The sequence below is a fragment of the Ictidomys tridecemlineatus genome, chromosome 7 (genome assembly GCF_052094955.1).
Source record: "Ictidomys tridecemlineatus isolate mIctTri1 chromosome 7, mIctTri1.hap1, whole genome shotgun sequence".
In the NCBI taxonomy this organism is placed as follows: domain Eukaryota; kingdom Metazoa; phylum Chordata; class Mammalia; order Rodentia; family Sciuridae; genus Ictidomys; species Ictidomys tridecemlineatus.
Window position 1 is genome coordinate 107,107,056 of NC_135483.1, and position 19,960 is coordinate 107,127,015.

Consider the following 19,960-nt stretch of genomic DNA (forward strand, 5'->3'; position numbering starts at 1 on the left):
TTAAAGACACATTTACATAAAAAGAATAAGACTGAAAAAACCATTCACTTAAGCCCATTACCCATTATAAATCTTAAAAAGAAGACACAAAGTACAAAGTGATTATTAGAAAGCTATTACTTTCTACTATTTCACCAGAATGGGATCCTGCCCAGGCAGTCCTGGAGGGGAAGAAATTAGAATCAGGAAAAACCCTGATAAATTTCTGTCATGCATCTGCAGAGTCCCTTATTCTATTGCCTGAAGGAAAACTCCACTCCCATTATTTTCCCTTCTGGACCACTGGAAATTAAGACAGAAAATAGTTTTTAAATTAAACATAAGAAATCAAAACTCACAAACAATCATCTGTGCTTTCTGCACAAAGACTGATAGTTTTCCCATCTCGGCAAACAATCTGCAGCAGACAGTCTTTTGGCTTCCCATCTGGAGGCTGAATATCTATGAAAAATAAGAATGAAGGAAGATTTACATGGTTATTTTTTTAACAGCGTAGATAAGAAAAAAATTAAAAACAACAACAACGAAAAAATCAAGTGCTATAATTTAAGAAACAACCTGTGGCCTGACCAAGAAGGCAGAAAAGAAACAGCCAGACTAACTGGCAAAATCAGCAGCCAAGATGACTTTTTTAAAAACTATTCTTTTAAAGCAAATATAAAGGATAATTGCAGGAAACCAAGACATCACAGATTTTAAGACCTGCAGTGGAGCCACCAAACAGATGCTAATTTCTAAGTCATAAAATCAATACAGTCTAGGGTGGCTCCATCCTTCTTGGAGTTCCCAGCAATCTAGTTCCTTCTCCACAAGATGAAGGCATGAGTGTTGAAGAATAATTCAGATGAGAAAATCTACCTGTTCCAATTTTATAAGTCATGATCTAAGGGTCTGGGCCCCACTTCCACCCATGCTATGGCTGCCCCTCCCAGATAGAGTCCTAAAAAAAGATCATCAGGCAAGGAAAAAGATCCAGCTCCCATCAAGAATGAGGAAGAGGGCCAGGTGTAATCCTAGCGGCTCAGAAGACTAAGGTAGGAAGATTCTGAATTCAAAGCCAGCCTCAGCAAATTAGCAACTCAGCGAGACCCTGTCTCTAAATAAAACATAAAAAAGAGTTGTGGATGTGGCTCAGTGGTGCCCTGGGTTCAATCCCAAGTACCAAAAAAAAAAAAAAAGATGAGGAAGAACAGATGATAGAAGTTGGCTAAGGAGGTGGTAGCTTACCCCGACACTCATGCCCTGTGCGGATATTGATGCAATCTACCGGCATATGGACCTTATCCTCAATACTCTGGCGAGTTTGGTCATCATAATAGATCAGGTGACCATCTGACCACAGGTCAAACCAATTCTTCTTCCAGCGCTTCAAAATAGTACCTAAAAAAATAAATGGGAAAGGTTGGCTTTGGGCAGAGTAAACAAAAGATTTTGTCCTCTAAGGACAGAACCAAAGGAAACTCTCCTGTGGTCTACTAAACACACCTGCAGAGAACTGCCTGAAGCAGTTCATCAAAATGGAAGTAGTAGGGGTTCAATCATGAAAGTAGTAGATGTGCTCACTGGTAGAGCAGTTGCCTAGCATGTGTGAGGCACTAGGTTCAATTCTTAGCACCACATAAAAATGAATAAGTAAAACAAAAGTATTTTGTCCATCTACAACTAAAAACATTTTTTTAAGGGGGGGGGGGTAGAAACAAACACCATGGTAGCCTGACCCACACCTGCTGTAACAGCCTGCAGGCAGCATGTACTGTAGACACTGAGCAGGTTGCTAACCAAAGGCCAAGTCCCAAAATAAAAAAGTTAAGGGGGAAAAAAAAGTTTGCTTGAGTTAATGAAAAATAGCTAATATCTAATTTCCCAAGTAGAATTAAGCTAAACTTTAAACGTTTTTGACTTCCTAAACTTTCCCAACATAAGCTAAATTGATCTGAAAATGCTGGACTGGAAAGTCTCTATATGTAATGAAAATAGTATCTTCCTCTCTGGGAAAAAATGTTTATTTTCTTTTTCCTCAAGAGCTTTCATATATACTCTTTTCTAACATTTCCCCTTATAGGAAGCCCACAGCATGTTTGCAGACACACAGGACTGAGACACTGGATAAATGGGTACTCCTATCCTGGCACATCCCACTACCTCATGTTTCTGTCAGTTTGAGAGACCATACTTTCATTTGTAACTTGGACTAGACAATTAACTTTATAAAGCTATAATTTCCTCATCTACCAGAGTGAAACCTGAAAGCGGACTCCGCAGCTAACTTTAGCTACAAGCCATCCCTGAATCTTTCTCACATCCATACACTGCCCACTATACATTCTGTTCCTGCACATCCTAGCCTGTTCTTGGCCAATGTGCAAAACTCTTGTTTCCCATACTTCTGTTTATACTCTCCTGCCTGCTACTGATATGAAACTTGATATCCAGCCTTTCCACTACCTGCATCAGGCACCCTCCTCAATGGGAGGAGTACACAGCACTTGCCAACGCTGTTTAGTGGTGACACCTAGCACTGTGATTGGCAGTGCCTGAATATGCAGAAACTACCAGATTGAGTCATGAAACAGGTGAAATCATCAGGTTAGGGAGTTTTGTTGAAGTATTTCAGAGGCAATCAAAGACCTGACTGCAGACTCCCAAATCAGGCTGCCCCTCGAAGGCCAAGTACTAGGTCCTATGCAGCAATGACAGGAAAATGAATCCTGGGGACTGCCTGGCCTACCCATAAGCACAAGTATATCTCTGCTGTTCTGTAACCAGTAAACGTAATACATCTCACCTCATTTTATGTTACTGAGATTAATACTTCTTCTTTCAACAAAGGAAAATCAATCACATGTTTGAATTGGCCATTAAGAAAACATCTGTTGAATATACATCTCTATAATAGCCATGGGCAAGGACACTAAAAATATCTGGACATCTATTTTGTGTATAAATATCACCATGCTGGGCACTGATGAAGAACACAAAAAATTGTTAAAAGGGTTACAGTTCACTAAAAGTCTACACCATTTACATTCAGCTATAATGGAAAATGACTATCCTCAAACAAGAATGTGATAGGGCCTAATGAGAAAAACAGAAGACATCCAAAGAACCAGCAAAGGAGGAGACTTCCTCAAGGTCTAAACAAGGCTCCCGTGTCCTTGACCATAGGGGAGACTGGAACCAAAAACCCAAAACAAGCAAACTTCACAAAGATTGGGTCGAGGCTCCAATATATAAGGACTTTCTGTACAAATCCAACATTATAATAACTATCTATGCTAAGACTACCAGACCGTCACAGACCTTGAGAGGACATGTGGTTCTGCTCCAGATCTGGTCATACAGAACACACAAATTGAACAATCATCTCTGGATAGAAAGAGTGTTAATGATGAACTCAGTCTTGAGCTTTAATAAAAATCTCTAACAGTTCCTTCACCTTCTGAATATAGGCCTTGTTGCTCTGAGGTTTTTTGTTGTTGTTGTTATTGTTTTTTTAAATGTTTTTTTTCTCTCTTCTCCCTTCCCTAACAAGATTAGGGATACAGTGTTACCTTTTCTTTCCCTAGTTAACAGTCCTTGAACATCCACTAGAGGAAGAAGAGGTGTACTGAGGATCTGGGAAGTGAATGAATATCTCACAAATCAACAAACGAATCCTAACAGCCAACAGGGATCCCTGGGATCTGTACAGAGCACACCTGGAATATAACTCCCCCGCACCCCAACCCTGGTGTCCCTCCCGATGGGGAGAATCACAGCCTTTGGGATAGGAGTCTCCCACGTTTCTCCTTTGCTGGAAAAGCAATAATCCTTCTTTTTTCTTTTTCTCAAAACAGTGTCCTTGTTATTGGATTGGCATCAGAGACAAGGACTAAGCTTTCAGCAACAATTCTACCTTCCATAGTTTGTTTATATCCAAATTACATCATCTCACAAAATCTTAATTTTAAATGGAAACAACAATACCTACTTCATGGAGCTATTGTAAGAATTAAATGAGTATATGAAAAATATTTATAATGGAAACAAAAATAAACTTCATAGACAATTGTTTTTATATAAACTATCCAAGGTATGTAGTTGATTCTTCAATACTAGACTCAATATTAGCTAAGTTCTGCAGGCACCTCTCATGTCTCTGAACAGTAAACCAATTACATGTGCCACAGTTTAGAATTATAAATAATGTGGTAATCACCTTTTCCTTAATTCTACTCTTTCTACGGCAACAAAAGAGTCTATTATTTCTTTAATAAACATAGGCGAGTTTTCATTTTAAAACAGGATGAATCTTTCTTGGAGTGGCAGCCTCAGAGGTGAGCTACTTATGAAAGAAAGATCTGAGACAAGTCTAGGAAAGTGGATCTCTATCACACTTTCTTAAAAGAGATTTAAATTTCTTTTCTGGAGTCCCTTTGGAGATTTATTAAAAAAAAAAAAAAAGTGTGGCTTTTGATAAACTTGTTGCCTCAGGTCCAATCTTCCTCTACATAATTACAAAGCCCTCCTGTATTTCAGAATCTGAGTCACTGCTCAGTCACCAGGTAAGACAGGCATTTCCCACACCCAAAGATGATCAGTACCTCCATGCTATATATAGTACAGGAGCTAGGTGTAGTCAGATTCAGGCAGTCTCAGGTCAACCATTAACAATAAAGTATGCTACTAAGGAAAGAGAAAACAGTAAGGATTGCCATCATTTCCTGTTCTTATCAATTCAACAAGTAAGGAGGAGTTCCAGAAGCTGGAGATACAGCTCAGTTGTACAGTGGCTGCTTAGCATGCGTGTATGAGGTCCTAGGTATGATCCCCAGTACTGAAAGAAAAAAAAAGAGTTCCACGTGTACAAAAAGGTGTTTTATAGTTATGAAAATCCCAAAGAGGAAATTGAGGAAAAACCATAAGAATTGGGGCTGGGGATGTGGCTCAAGCGGTAACGTGCTCGCCTGGCATGCGCGGGGCGCTGGGTTCAATCCTCAGCACCACATAAAAATAAAATTTAAAAAAAGATGTTGTGTCCACCGAAAACTGAAAAATAAATATTAGAAAAATTCTCTCTCTCTTCTCTCTTTAAAAAAAAAATAAGACTTTATGATTTATTTTTAAAAGTCATCTGTTTTAGCAAATAGAAATAGACACAGAACCTAAGGCAGACCCACATGTCCTGTACTCACTCTGTCGCAGCAACCATCCACTCTTCACAAATGCCATCTCTTCACCTATAAGAAGAAAAAGTTCAAAATTATACCCAAAAAGACAATGGTTTATCTGTTCTAAGTCTCAATCCTAAACCCCCTTTGATGTCACCTAAGGAAGAGCCCAAAGACAATGAACCCCACTGATCACCTGGCATTTACCAAATATCATCTTAGTGGGGTTCATACCTGCCCTACCCCACCTTCCATTCTAGGCTTCAGTCTCACCACCCACCCTGATGAGTAAACAGACATGAAGCAGCCTTAAAAGAACCAGGATTCAACACAGATAAGGACTTGGGACTTCTGATAACATTCCTGGGGTCCTAAGGTCTAGTTGTTCCAGCTTTACACCTGATCAGGTTGACATGGCTTAGTCAGATGTGCCACACTGGTGACGGCAGGCAGAGTAGCCAAGTCAGAACAGAAAACTAGGAGTCATCATGAAAAAGCTTGACAGTTTAACTCAATAAAAATAAAAATCTTCTAAATTTTAAAAAAATTTATAACAAATTTGGGAAAAAAACACTATAACCAGATGGCACCAATGAGTAATTTTCCTTCACCTACAAAGCTCCTATATATTATAAAGAAAAGGCAATCACTTGAGAGTTTACCAAAAAAAAAAAAAAAAAAATTGAATAACACAAAAATAAATTCCGAAGAATACACTCAATTTCTCTCTCAATTCAAAAACAAAATTCAAAATGTAAAGTCAACAATTTTACCTATCATCAGCCAGAAAAAAAAGCAAACAAGAGGACAGAGAATGCATATTGCTGCAACCCTTCTGGAGAGGAATTTGACAGAATCTGCCACAATTTAAAAACTGTACCAGGCACAGTGGTGCACACCTGTAATCCCAGCAATTTAGGAAGCTGATGCAAGAGTATCACAATTTCAAGATCAGCCTCAGCAACTTAGTGAGGCTGTAAGAACTTAATGAGGCCCTAAGCAACAAGCAAGACCCTGTCTCAAAACAAAAAATAAAAAGAGCTGAGGATGAAGCTCAGTGGTAAAGCATCCCTGAGTTCAATCCCAGTACCAAAAAAAAAAAAAAAAAAAATTCATATACTTTGACCCAGAAATCCATTACTAGCAATTTGCCTTGTTGATAATATGTGTCAAGATTCAATAAGGTTTTTATATACAAGGATATTCACAGTAACATCACTTATACCACAAAATACTAGACATATCCAGCATGGCCCACAGATGAGTACCTCTATCCAGGGCAGAAAATCAGGCAACAAAAGAGAATGAAGAAATGAGGCAGAAGAACGTATGTAACAAGCACACACATCTCTCTCCTGCTCCACTATGTTCTGAAAGGACTCATGTAATCTATTGAGAACGTATGTCTCCAGGGGAGAAAAGAGGCAAAGCTATAACAGACATGAGGGTGACTAGCCCCATTATACCTTTTTCTGTATTCACACTTGTTTTCAATAATGTGCATGTATTATTATTATTTTTAAGTCAACAGATAGTTTTGGCAACTCAGATCATGGACTACTTTTGTTTTCAACTTTAATTTATTTAGAGGTACTAATTTGAACTCAGGTTTGGAAAGTTAGCATCCTGCAGCAAAAGCTGGTGTGTAAAAGCCAAAATGCAAATAAGTTTCCTTCATACAACTCCATGTACTAAGCATGGGTGAATTCTCACCTTTCTCCAAATATTTAGGAAAAAAGCTCCACACTGTCATCCTATACTCCAGCATCTCAAAACTTCTTTATTCTGAAGGTACTAGGCTCTCCTTACAACTTTTGCCAACTCATCTAATTCATGCTGTCTGCTCTGTCAAGAAAGGAAGTAAGATATTCATTTATCTTTCCCATACTATCTTTTTCTCATTTAGGTTCTTGAACAAATAAACTGTAACCAGAAAGCTATTCTCCCACTTTCTCCGAGTGGATATGAACAGACGGCTGCTGGCAGCCACCTTATAAACAGGATGGGCCAGCCCACAGGTAACTGACCCTTGAGACAGCAGAACTCATTCTGCTGAGCCACCAACTCACCTAACTCTGGAAAACACCCTAATCCAGGGATTCTACTAAGCAAAATTATAGGTCTCTCCACCAAGCTGGGCTGAATCTAGAACTACTAATAGTCTAAAACAATCATTCTTCCATTAAGATTTGAAACAGAGAAATAATGCTATCATATTTTCATTCAACAAATATTTATTTTTATTAATTTTTGTGGTGCTGGGGAGTGAATCTAGGTGCTCACACATGGTAGGCAAATGATCTACCACTGATCTGTAGCCTTGCCCCAAAGACTTTTACAGCAGCTACTATTGTGTTTAGCTTCATAATAGACACTAAGAATACACCAGTGACCAAGTCAAAGCAGGTATATTCATGTAGCTCACCCTCTAGTGGAACAGGTGAAACATAAAAGACAGAATGGAATGCTGTTGACAGTATATCTCTAGAGTAATATTATTATCTCAGAATACAAAAGTGAAAGGGATTATGCATGTATGCTAAATCATAGATATTTATATCATAACTTCCTATCCCCGTAATATCATATAAAAAAGAAAATTACCTAGCTGGGCCCAGTGGCACATGCCTGTAATCCTAGCAGCTCAGGAGCCTAAGGCAGGAGGATCACAAGTTCAAAGTCAGCCTCAGCAACTTAGTGAGGCCCTAAGCAACTCAGTGAGATCCTGTCACTAGATAATATAATAAAGGGTCAGCGATGTGGCTCAGTGGTTAAGTGCTTCTGGGTTCGATCCCAGTACCAAAAAAACAAAATTACCTAGAAAATAAAGGTTGAAAGACAGTTTTAGATAAAGTCTAAAGGATCTAAAGGTTTCCTACTATCTCTGATTATAATCCACTATTTGTATAGGTCAACATCTGATTTTCCAGATATTGTGCCTGTTTTCTTTGGTGTTTTCTTAGTATGAGGGATGGGTTTCTTTTCATATACATAGGGCTCAAAGGATGTCAACAAGGAGAAACTAAACAACTGATTTCAGAATCAAATTCCAGTCCATTTGAATCAAGATTCAAAAAGGAGGGACTGGGATTGTGGCTCAGCAGTAGAGCACTTGCCTAGCATGTGTGAGGCACTGGGTTCAATCCTCAGCACCATATTAAAATGTTATTTTAAAAAAGATTCAAAAAGGAGACTAATAAAAACATCCACATCTAAGGGACATTATAAACATATCTTTGGTATACCTCTATAAAATAGTTCAACACTATTAGAAAAAAGGAAACTGAGATTATTACAAGGAAGAAACTGGAATTGCAATAGAAACTTATGACTTTTGAAAAAGAGAAATTCAGGGCTGGGGATGTGGCTCAAGCGGTAGCGCGCTTGCCTGGCATGCGTGCAGCCCGGGTTCGATCCTCAGCACCACATACAAACAAAGATGTTGTGTCTGCTGAAAACTAAAAAATAAATATTGAAAAATTCTCTCTCGGGCTGGGGATGTGGCTCAGGCGGTAGCGCGCTCGCCTGGCATGCGTGCAGCCCGGGTTCGATCCTCAGCACCACATACCAACAAAGATGTTGTGTCCGCCGAGAACTGAAAAATAAATATTAAAAATTCTCTCTCTCTCTCTCTCTCTCTCTCTCTCTCTCTCTCTCTCTCTCTCTCCTCTCTCACTCTCTCTCCTCTCTCACTCTCTCTTTAAAAAAAAAAAAAGAAAAAAGAAAAATTCTCTCTCTCTCTCTCTCTCTTCCCTCTCACTCTATCTTTAAAAAAAAAAAAAAAGAGAGAAATTCAGTTAACTCAAGTAGCTTCTTATCTGGTATCATCCTGTCTACCTTTAGTCATTATACAGAAAATCTCATGGATCTCTCAGTGCCTAGTTTTTTATCTCTTAACACTACTTTCCTCTAAAAGGAGCCAGTGATCCTTGAAAATGAGATGGTTAATTTAAAGACACGATATTCAAAATATACCAAAGATGTTTTTTTGCTAGAAAAACAAATGCACTGGATATAGTGGCATGCTCTTATAATCTCAACTCCTTAGGATGCTGAGGATACCTTGAGCCCAGGAATTCAAAGACAGCCTGGGCCACACAGTATGACCTTGTCTCTTAATAAAATAAATTGCTTTCACACACAGCTGTAAAGCCAGCAACTTGGGAGGCTGAAGCAGGGAGATTGCCAAGTTTAAGGCCAACCTCAGCTATTTAGCAAGACACTGTTTCAAAATTTTAAAATTTTTAAAAAGGTGGGGGGAATGGAGGCTGGGGATGTGGCTTGGTGGTTAAGTGTCCCTGGGTTCAATCCCTGGTAACAACAACAATCTACTTTCAGAAATGCCTTTAAAAATGACACAGATAATCAGGCTGGGGTTGTGGCTCAGAGATACATAATTTGCCTGGCATATGTGAGGCACTGGGTTGGACTCTCAGCACCGCATATAAATAAATGAATAAAATAAAGGTCCATCAACAACTAAAAAATACATATTTTAAGGGGTTTTTTAAATTTTTTATTTAGTTGTTGCTAGACCTTTATTTATTTATACATTGTGCTGAGAATCGAACCCAGTGCCTCACACATGCCAGGCAAGTGCACTACCGCTGAGCCATAGCCTTAGCCCTAAAAAATACATATTTAAAAAAAAAAAAAAAAGAAAGAAAGGATAAAGATAATCCCAGTGGCTTGGGAATTTGAGACAGAAGGATCCCTAGTTCAAAACCAGCCTTGGCAAAAGCAAGGTACTAAGTAACTCAGTAAGACTCGGACTCTAAATAAAATACAAAATAGGGCTGGGGATGTGGCTCAGTGATCTATTACCCTGGAGTTCAATCCCCGGTACGTACCACCCACCCCCACCAAAAAAGAAGAAACCAGCTAAATTAAGGGCATTAGTGGACAAATCATCTAGTGGCATGTCAATTTCAAATAATTACTATTCTTAGAACCAACAGAGACTGAATGGCATCCTGAATATAAAAGGATTAAAACTAGGCTGGACAGTGTGGCACACACCTGTAGTCCCAGCAGCTCAAGAGGTTGAGATAAGAGGATCACAAGTTCAAAACCAGTCTCAGAAACTTAGCAAGGCCCTAAGCAACTAAGCCAGACCCTGTGTCTAAATAAACTATAAAAAGGGCTGGGGATGTGACTCAGTAGTTAAGCACCCTTGTGCCCAATCCCTGGTACTTTAAAAAAAAAAAAAAAAAAAAGATTAAAATAAGATACATAGGGGAGCAGTGGTGCTGGGCTTGTGGCTCAGCAGTAGAGCGCTTGCCTAGCACGTGCGAGGACCTGGGTTCAATCTTCAGCACCACATAGAAATAAATAAATGAAAAAAAGATATTGTGTCCGACTATAACTAAAAACTAAATATTTAAAAAAAATAAGACACATTGATATAAAATGTACTGGAAAAAAGACAACTCTTCCAGTATGGAAGTATGATTTGATTTCACCCAGTTAAGGGCCTAGGGGTTAATTTAAAAAATATATATTGACACATTTTTATTTTGTATAATATCCCCTCAGTGGATAAGTCTAATGGCTGTTGTGCTTATAATGAGGGATATGTGCAGCTTTTACTGTTTTAGATATTAGGATTTCCTTTTCAAGACAAAGAGAAAACAAACTTCTAAGATGAGGGTTCAAGCATACTAAAACTTAGGTATATGAGAAGATATAGGTTAAAACTTGAAACCAACCTAAACTTCAGCTACTGGGGAGAATGGCCCTGGAGAAAGGAACCGTGGATTCACACACTAAATTATGTAATAAGGGATGTGTGGGCAAACTGGTTGTGATATATGTAATCCCACTGATCACCAGGGATGACTCAGCGGATCTGGCTAGCTATAGATGCCCCTTTCTCCTTTACTGCTTCATGTGTGTTCCTCCCAAAGCTGTGTGCTTGGACGATCTTCCCTAATAGAAGACCATTCTTCAGTCAAGTGTATACAAACAATTGTACTCCACTCCTAGAACCTCCAAATCAACACTCAAGGAATGCATTGAGTGGGGTTACTTGCACTTGCTGGGCAGGCACTCCAGAAAAGCCCAAGGAATCCAAAAGAACATAAAAGTCCCATGATAATGGGAGCTTCCTAAACCACCTTATGGAATCTTTATCCAGATCACAAAGCATTAGACACAGATCTTGGGGCAATGAAGCTAGGGCATATAACATCTGACAAGGACAGAAAAGTGGCAGTCATCTGAGTGCAGGAGTAAGCACTTTATCCTAACGAGATGCACATCCTTTGTCTATATCTACTGTGTTGGCCTCCACATTGGTATCACTACCACCTGGGCACTACTTGCCTCATTAGCTTCCATTACTGGCAGCAACTCATCCTGGCCTCAGCATCCAACCCATAAGCAATATGTGACACAATCCAGACCCTCCACACCAAACAGGATAAATAATACACACCAAAGACAAGTCCTTAAATAAGCAGCTACACAGGGTGTGGTGACAGATGCCTGTAATCCGAGCTACTCAGGAGGCAGAGACAGGAGGATTACAAATTCAAGGGTAGCCTGAGCAATTTAGCAAGACTGTCTCAAAATAAAATAAAATAAGGTCTAGAGACGTAGTCAAGTGGATGCGAGAGGCCCTGGGTTCAATTCCCTGTATCATAAAAAGAAAAAGACAAAAAATATTTGAAAGTTCCAAAGCAACTGAACAAAGCAATTGGTAACTAAATTAAAATTTGGCCTTCTTTGTTTTATCATAGTTAACAGAAGCAAAAAACACAGCAAGCCAACTCCTGTCTGAGAATACTGGAAAGATTCAGAAAATAGAAGTATAAGATAATTCTAAAGGTGAAAGACATAGCAGGAGAATTTACTGAAAGACTTAAGAGGCAAAGAAGTCTGGGGTGGGGTTGTGGCTCAGTGGTGGTACGCTTGCCTAGCATGTGAGGCAATGGGTTCAATGCCCAACACCACATTAGAAAAAAAAATTAAATAAACAAAATAAAGGTACTATATCCATCCATAATTTAAAAAAAAAAAAAAAAAAAAAGGCATTGAGGCCTTCTACTCATCCAGGTAGCAGCCTTCCCTGATCCTGGCCCCAGCACAGCTGAGAGTTCAACACATGCCACTTTTAGAAGAGGAATATAGGACAGATAGGTCCTAAACTCTCAGCCCTCTTCCTTTACTTATTACTAGATGCTAACTCTGGGCCAGGGGCACAGCCTAAGAGGAAAGATTTACGGATACTGATTCATGTGGATGCTCTTCAATAAAAAAAAAAAAAAAAAGTTCATTCTCTATGAACACCCTACAGGGAAGCACATCAGATGATAAATTATAAGCAAACAAGACTTTCAAAGTTTTATAGTAACACTCTCTTAAATATGTACAGAAAGCATGCATTGTAAAACACGTGAGAAAAGGCCCAGCACAGTGGCACACACCTGTAATCCCAGCTGGGGGGTGGTGGGGTGGGGGTTGAGCAGGATGATCAGCCTCAGCAACTGCAAGGTACTAAGCAACTCATTGAGACCCTCTCTCTAAATAAAATACAAAATACATCTTTATGGACAATGACAGAAGACAATGGAACAAGAGAAAAAATGACTTCCACATCAGAATTCCAAACTAGGTCAAATCAGTAACCAAGTAAAGACATTTATGCAAATGCTACCTTTATAGCAACTCAATTCACAATAGCTAGACTATAGAACCAACCTAGATGCCCTTCAACAGATGAACGGATAAAGAAAATGTGGTACATATATACAATGGAATATTACTCAGACTTAAAGAAGAATAAAATTATGGCATTTACAGGAATTAGAAAATATCAAGCTAAGTGAAATAAGCCAATCCTCCAAACCAAAGGGCAAATGTTTTCTCTGATAAACGGATGCTAATCCCTAGTGGGAGGGGTGTTTAGGGAAGAATGAAGGAATTTTGGATGGGGGGGGGGGACAGTGGGAATGGGAAGGACAGTAGAATGAGACACACATTACTCTATATACATGTATGATTGGTGTGATTCATAACCACTTAAGGCCAGAGGAATGAGAACTTATGCTCCACTTGTGTACAATGTTTCAAAATGCATTCTACTGTCATGTATAACTAATTAGAACACCACCACAAAAAAATTCCTGTTAATGGAGGGGAAAAGTTCCCTTTTTGTCACATTTTTAAGTTTGTAGTTTTTTGGTAGGTACTGCCACTAATAAAGTGATTCTTTAATTTCTTTAATTTCTTTGACATCCAGAAGACAGAAGAAAGAAAAAAGGAGAAAGAAACCAAATATTAAGGCAAGCTTAGAAGCACATCAAAATTTTCTGAATAAGTTAAGAAACCTCCATCTTCCCAAGGAAGACTAACTCCAAGTGTGGCATCTGGCCTGGAGTGGCAGTTCACGCCTTTAATCTAAGCTACTTTGGAACTGGCAGGAAGATTCTAAATTTGAGGTCAGCCCAGACAACTTAGCAAGACCCTGCTTCAACCTTTTTTAAAAAAATAAATAAATAAAAACAGTACCCCTTGGGTTCAATCTCCAGTACAAAAAAAAAAAAAAAACAAACAAATAAACAAACAAACCTTTCTGCTGTGTATATTTCATAAATTCACAATCCTTGAGATTATAAGGAAACTTACTTACAAACTGTGCTAACATCCTGAAAATATAACACTAGTAAAAAACCTACCTTTAGTTCTGAGTTGTTTTCTGCAGTCTACCTCAAAATGCAACATACCACCGACTTTATGCCAGACACAATGTTGTCCTGTCAGGAAGATCCTAGAGCATTAATCTGATTCCTGCCCTCACCAAATTCAGTGTGAAGGGGAAGACAGTCAAGGAAAGAGATCCCTGCAACACAAGGTAAATAGCAGACACAAAGGAAGCCCAGGCAGGACCAGAGTGTTTCTTCCCAAAATACCTGTCCTATGTTAACCAGCAGGCCAGCCAAGGATTAGGAACTTCCTGGCCTTAGAAACTCTCCTGAGTGCCACTGGCTTTGAACCACTGGCTGCAGTATTCCCAAGCACATGCAGGCCCTTAAGCATATACACCCACTGCAAAGGTAAATACACAGATGTGTTTGTGCATGCATGTTTTGGTCATTGATTTGTCCAAACAATATCAAGGGCAATAAGTAAATAAACAAGTAACAGTCCCACCTTGGATACTAATTCCCGGAGTAACTTCAGATAAGCCATTTACTACATGAGCACTAGTTCTCTTTGAGGCCACAGGCGGCCACGGAATATTCCTCTCTCTTCCTTGAGGCGGAGACTCCTCCCTTTCATAGTCAAATGGTAGGCACCCAAAAAAGTCAATGATTTTCTAGAGCCAGGAATCAGTAACATTTTGAATTGGCCATGTTCTCTAGCTAGTTTTAATAATCCACACCATTCCTTTCGTCTACCCATCCTGAAACACTAGGAATTTATTCGCTCATTTATGAAGGTTCTTCTACGTGAACAAAACAACTAGCCTATTCCAACACAAAATAAAAATCCCTGTCCTCCAGCGTTCTCAACCGAAATGAGCAACAGAATCAAATGTGAAAATAAATAAATAAAAGATAATGCACACTAAGCACCTAAAACTAAAAACAGTGCAAGGATAAGAGTAAGTGAAAGGAAGCAGAGGCGGGTCCCTCCCCGCGTGCTAAGCCCCAGGGCTACTGCGGACTCCGAAGAGGGGCAGACCACCGGGCGGGAGCAGAACCTAAAAGGCCGCAAACTGCCCCTCCATGCTGAGGCCAGGCATGGGAAGACCGGAGGCGCAGGATCCGCGGAGGCAGCTGCAGGAGGAAGGGCAGTAGCAGGCCCCTGAGGTTGGACGTGTCACACCGCCAGGCAGGGGCAGGGCGGTGGCCGCACCCTGATGGTTGCTGTCTCCAGGCTGACTTGGAAAAATGAGACGCTTCGGGCGACCTTGAGAGGGGAGTCCCTTCGGAGGGGCTTTGGGCTGGGTGACTCTAAGGGTCACCAGGGAGGAGGAACTCAAGGATAGGGAGGAAGAAAAGTAATTCGAGGGGTGGGTAGCGGGGGTGTCCCCAAAGAAGAGCGCAGGGCTGGGTGGCTGCAGGGGATAGAAAGAGGAGGGACGCCAGGAGAGGGAGTACGGAGAGAAGTGCGGGGAGGGAGAGGCGGAGGCATCCTGGGGCTCCGCAGCTCTGGCGAGCCTGGGACGCAGGAAAGGGCTAAAGGGCCCCAACGGAGAGGCGGGGATCCGTCCGGAGGACCAGGAGAGAGCTCAGGAGGCATGGGGCGGCCCGGGGAAAAGAGAAAGCCCGCGGGCCTGATGCGGGGGTGCTGGGTAGCCCCGACCGAACGGGCACAGTCACCTGTGAACACTTGGGCCGCAGGCGAGAAGCGGGCAGGAAGCGCAAGGACGCCGCTGGACTCTCGGCTCCGACCGCTGCACGTCCGGCGTCGTGACGTCACGGCCCTGGCGTGGGTGCGCCGGCGCACAGGGCTCGCCGGGCTCGGGGCTCGCCGGAAGCTGGAGGTCAGAGGCTTGGGGTGGTCCACCAGCGGGAGGAGGAGTTGACCTCAGAGTGTGGACGGCTCCTGGGGAGTTTCCCCGCCAGAAGAAGTAGTTAACATATAAATACCACTTTGGGGTATATAAATACCACTTTCTAAGGAAAAGGGCCAGTGCTCCGTAGACAAACAGACTACTGTAGGCACCAGGCACACCCAAATGCCAGCCAAGCCTGGAACTTTAGGTAGGCCAGAAATAGGGAAGTGGTTAAAAAAAAAAAGAGAGAAACAATGAGGGCATGATACAGGACGCTTGAACCAACGTAAATTGCCCAAAGGCCAAACCCAGAAGAATTTTAGTAATAAATCACATAAGATTAAGTAATAATCTAGAGTATAAAATAGACTGTAGTGCTATAAATGATTAAAGAAATAACTGGAGAAGGGATAAATCTTCCCTAAGATGGAATTGTAATTATTAACACCAAGATGGGTGTATTGATCCCCACAGACTCCTGAGTGGGCTGTGCAAAGAATATAGTGTGGAAAGGGATTGGGGAAAATGACCTTCCAATAAGAAACCTGATACACACTACCTCAGTCAAGTGATGAAAGGTAAATAACAGCCAGGCCTGGAAGTTCACACTTATAATCCCACAGCTCAGGAGGCTGAAGCAGGAGGATCACAAGATCAAAGCCAGCCTCAGCAACTTAGTGAGGCCCTAAGCAATTCAGTGAGACCCTGTCTCTAAATGAAATATAAAAAAGGACAGGGGATGTGGCTGTGAGTTCAATCCCCAGTTTAAAAAAAAAGGGGGAGGGGGGTGTAAATAACAATGATTACCAGAGAAATGCAAATCAAAACTACTTTAAGATATCTTCTCACTCCAGTCAGAATGGCTGCTATTATGAAAACAAACAACAATAAATGTTGGAGAGGCTGTGGGGAAAAAGGTACACTCATACATTGCTGGTGGGACTTAAAATCGATACAGTCAATATGGAAAGCAGTATGGAGATTCCTTGGAAATCTGAGAATGGAACCACCATTTGACCCAGCTATTCCTCTCCTTGATCTATACCCAAAGAACTTAAGAACAGCATTCTACAGGGACACAGCCACATCAATGTTTATAGCGCACAATTCACAGTAGCTAAACTGTGGAGCCAACCTAGATGCCCTTTAGTGGATGAATGGATAAAAAAAGAAAGTGGCATATATACACAATGGAATTTTACTCAGCATTAAAAAAGAATAAAATCATGGCATTTGCAAGTAAATGGATGGCATTGGAAAAGATAATGCTAAGTGAAGTTAGCCAATCCCAAAAAAACAAATGCCCAATGTTTTCTCTGATATAAGGAGGGCTGATTCATAGTGGGGGGTAGGGGGGAGCATAGGAGGATTAGATAAATTCTAGATAGGGAAGAGGGGATAGGAGGAAAAAGGAGGGTGCAGGGGATTAGCAATGATGGTGGAATGTGATGGACATCATTATCCAAAGTACATGTATGAAGACTTGAATTGGGTGTTAACATACTTTATATTTAAACAGGTGTGAAAAATTGTGGTATATATGTGTAATAAGAATTGTAATGCAAAAAAAAAAGTACATGTATTGTTTTAGGGACAAAAGAGGCAAGGCACCAAAGATAGCAGGAAACAGATTTATTTGGCTGCAGCCAGGTTCAGAGGGCACAGCTTTTGTTGTAATCAATCAATCCCCGAACCCCGAGTTCAGGGAGTTTCAGAGTTTTATACCCAGCAAGTAAGGGGAGGGGTTCAGAAGTTCACAGTCTGCAAAAGTTCACATAAAAGCAGCTTTTTCTTTCACTGTTTTGGGCAAGTTAACTCTTCAAGGACAACACCTGAGAAGAGGAGAGCTTCTTTTCCCCTTTCTTTCCTCCTCCTGCCAGCTGTTACCATGGAGCCCAATTGTAACTTATCTTAAAAATGTAGACATCTCTGTGAAGCCCAGCTCAAGGCCAGAGGCCTTGTTTGCACAGTTCTACAAAGTATTATACTGGATATGTTTGTGAAAAACTAGTAAGGGGGTGTCCAGCACCTGAAGTGTTGATATCTTCCCGGCCAGTGGCCAAGTAAAACAGGGCAACATGAAAATAGGAAGTTTATCTACATTGGACTCTTTTGCAGAGACTCTTTTGCTGACAGTCCTAAAATAAGCCATGGTGAAGAGGGCTTTTCTGTGGAGAAAGGGAGTGCCACTTCAGTATAAAGGCATGAATTGGTGTGAACGTTCTATATACAAAGATATGAAAAATTGTGCTCTATATGTTTAATAAGAACTGTAATGCTTTCCACTGTCATGTATTTTAAAAAATCAATAAAATAATAAAAAAACAATAATTACACATAACAATGATTACCCTTGATGTGATTTGATGAAAATGACACTTTTCCTGTGGTCTTTCTCTCCAAAAAAAACCCCATGATCCCAGTCTAACCAGGAGAAAAATAGCAAACATATCGCAATGGAAGGATGTTCCACAAAATATCTCACCAGTCCTTATAACCAGTGAGGTTATAGAAACCAGAAAAGAGCCAGTTGTGGTGGTACATGCCTGGAGTTGAGGCAGAACTGCAAGTTGGAGGCCAGCCTGGGGCACTTCAAGAGACTCTTAGCAACTTGGGGAGATCCTGTATTAAAAGTACTAGGAAGACATACCTCAGTGGTAAAGTCTCTCTGGGCTCAATCCCTACTACCTAAAGAAAGAAAAAAGAAACCAGAAATCACTGAAAAACTGTCCTGCAGTGTGGTGGCTGGACATTAATGGAAAAAACTGCAGATTGCAAATAAAATTTTTAGCTTAGTTAATAGTTTTGACAGCTTTGTACCATGATTATGTAAGATGGTAACATTAGGAAAAACTGTGTGAAGAATATACTACCATGGGCTTGGGATGTGGCTCAAGTGATAGCGTGCTTTCCTAGCATGTGTGGAGCACTGGGTTCTCAGCACTACATAGTAACAAAATAAAGATATTGTGTTCACCTAAAACTAAATATTTTTTTTAAAAAAAGAATATACTATCATAATTTTCTATAAGACTATAATTATTCCAAAATGAAAAGTGTATCTGAAAAAAAAAAGATAATGGGGGGGCAAATATCAAAGTAATATTTTTAAGCTTTTTTTCTCTTTTGGTACCAGGGATTGAACTCAGGGACACTCAACCACTGAGCCACATCACCAGCCCTCTTTTGTATTTTATTTAGAGACAGGATCTCACCAAGTTGCTTAGTACCTCACATTTGCTGAGGCTGGCTTTGAACTAGTTATCCTCCTGTATTAGCCTCCAGAGCCTCTGGGATTACAGGTGTGCGCCACTGCACCCGGCATAGTTTTAAGTTTTTTAACTAAACTTTTAAGAGGCATTGTTAGGTCTCTCAGGGTGGGGCAGAAGTATTGTCTTAAAAAAAAAGATTGAGCCAGCTCAGTGACCCAAGTCTATAAACCCAGAGGCTGAAACAGGAGAATGGCAATTTCAAAGCCAGCCTCAGCAAAAGCAAGGCACTAAGCAACTTAGTGAGACCCTGTCTCTAAATAAAATACAAAATAACACTGGGGATGTGACTTAGTGATCCAGTGACCCTGAGTTCAGTTCCCGATACCAATAAATAAATAAATAAGTCCCAGCTATTTTACTCTCTTTAGGCCAGCAATTCTACTTTGATATGATTAGTCTATGGTAAACAGAAACCCAAGCCAAAAATAGTTTACAGGGATATAAATCATATATGTAAGAAAAGGGAGTTAAAACAACCATTTCAAAAGGAACCAATGGCAAAAACTAAGAAGTTTATAGTAAGTATGACAAATATGTGAAACTATCAGAGCTCATCTCTAACTGGGGACATTGTGGCTTGGCAAACACTTTGGAGGACAATTTGGTACTAATAAATTTAAAGGTGCAGGTACCCTATGACCAAGCAATTCTGCTTCCAAGTAAATACCTCAAAGTAATATTTTTAAGCTTTTTTTTTTTTTTTTTTTTTTTTTTTTTTTGGTACCAGGGATTGAACTCAGGGACACTCAATCACTGAGCCACATCACCAGTCCTCTTTTGTATTTTATTTAGTGACAGGATCTCACCAAGTTGCTTAGTACCTCACTTTTGCTGAGGCTGGCTTTGAACTAGTTATCCTCCTGTCTTAGCCTCCAGAGCCTCTGGGATTACAGGTGTGCGCCACTGCACCTGGCAGAGTTTTAAGCTTTTTAACCATCACCTAGGGTACAAGTTTACTTTATAATTTGGTACATAATTATATTAGGGTTCTCCAGAGCAACAGAACCAATAGGATATATATGGGTTACAGAAAG

At 40.4% G+C, this 19,960-nt stretch overlaps 1 protein-coding gene across 6 annotated transcripts in view; it reads right to left on the bottom strand.

The window, feature by feature from the left end:
• The window catches only part of Plekhb2 (pleckstrin homology domain containing B2), a 40,087-nt gene extending 24,465 nt beyond the window's left edge, over positions 1 to 15,622 (bottom strand). For 3 of the 6 annotated variants that reach the window (XM_078017292.1, XM_078017287.1, XM_078017288.1), the window contains exons 1-3: positions 5,175 to 5,219; positions 1,228 to 1,380; positions 339 to 441 (exon numbers count right to left, since the gene is read on the bottom strand). In XM_078017292.1, coding sequence (XP_077873418.1) covers positions 339 to 441; positions 1,228 to 1,380; positions 5,175 to 5,211 — 293 coding nt within the window. In that variant the 5' untranslated portion in view covers positions 5,212 to 5,219. Of the gene's footprint in view, positions 1 to 338; positions 442 to 1,227; positions 1,381 to 5,174; positions 5,220 to 12,577; positions 12,674 to 14,856; positions 15,449 to 15,478 lie in introns of those variants that run through there. The other 3 variants (XM_078017290.1, XM_078017289.1, XM_078017291.1) reach the window with 3 other exon arrangements.
• Between the last annotated feature and the right edge of the window lie 4,338 nt (positions 15,623 to 19,960).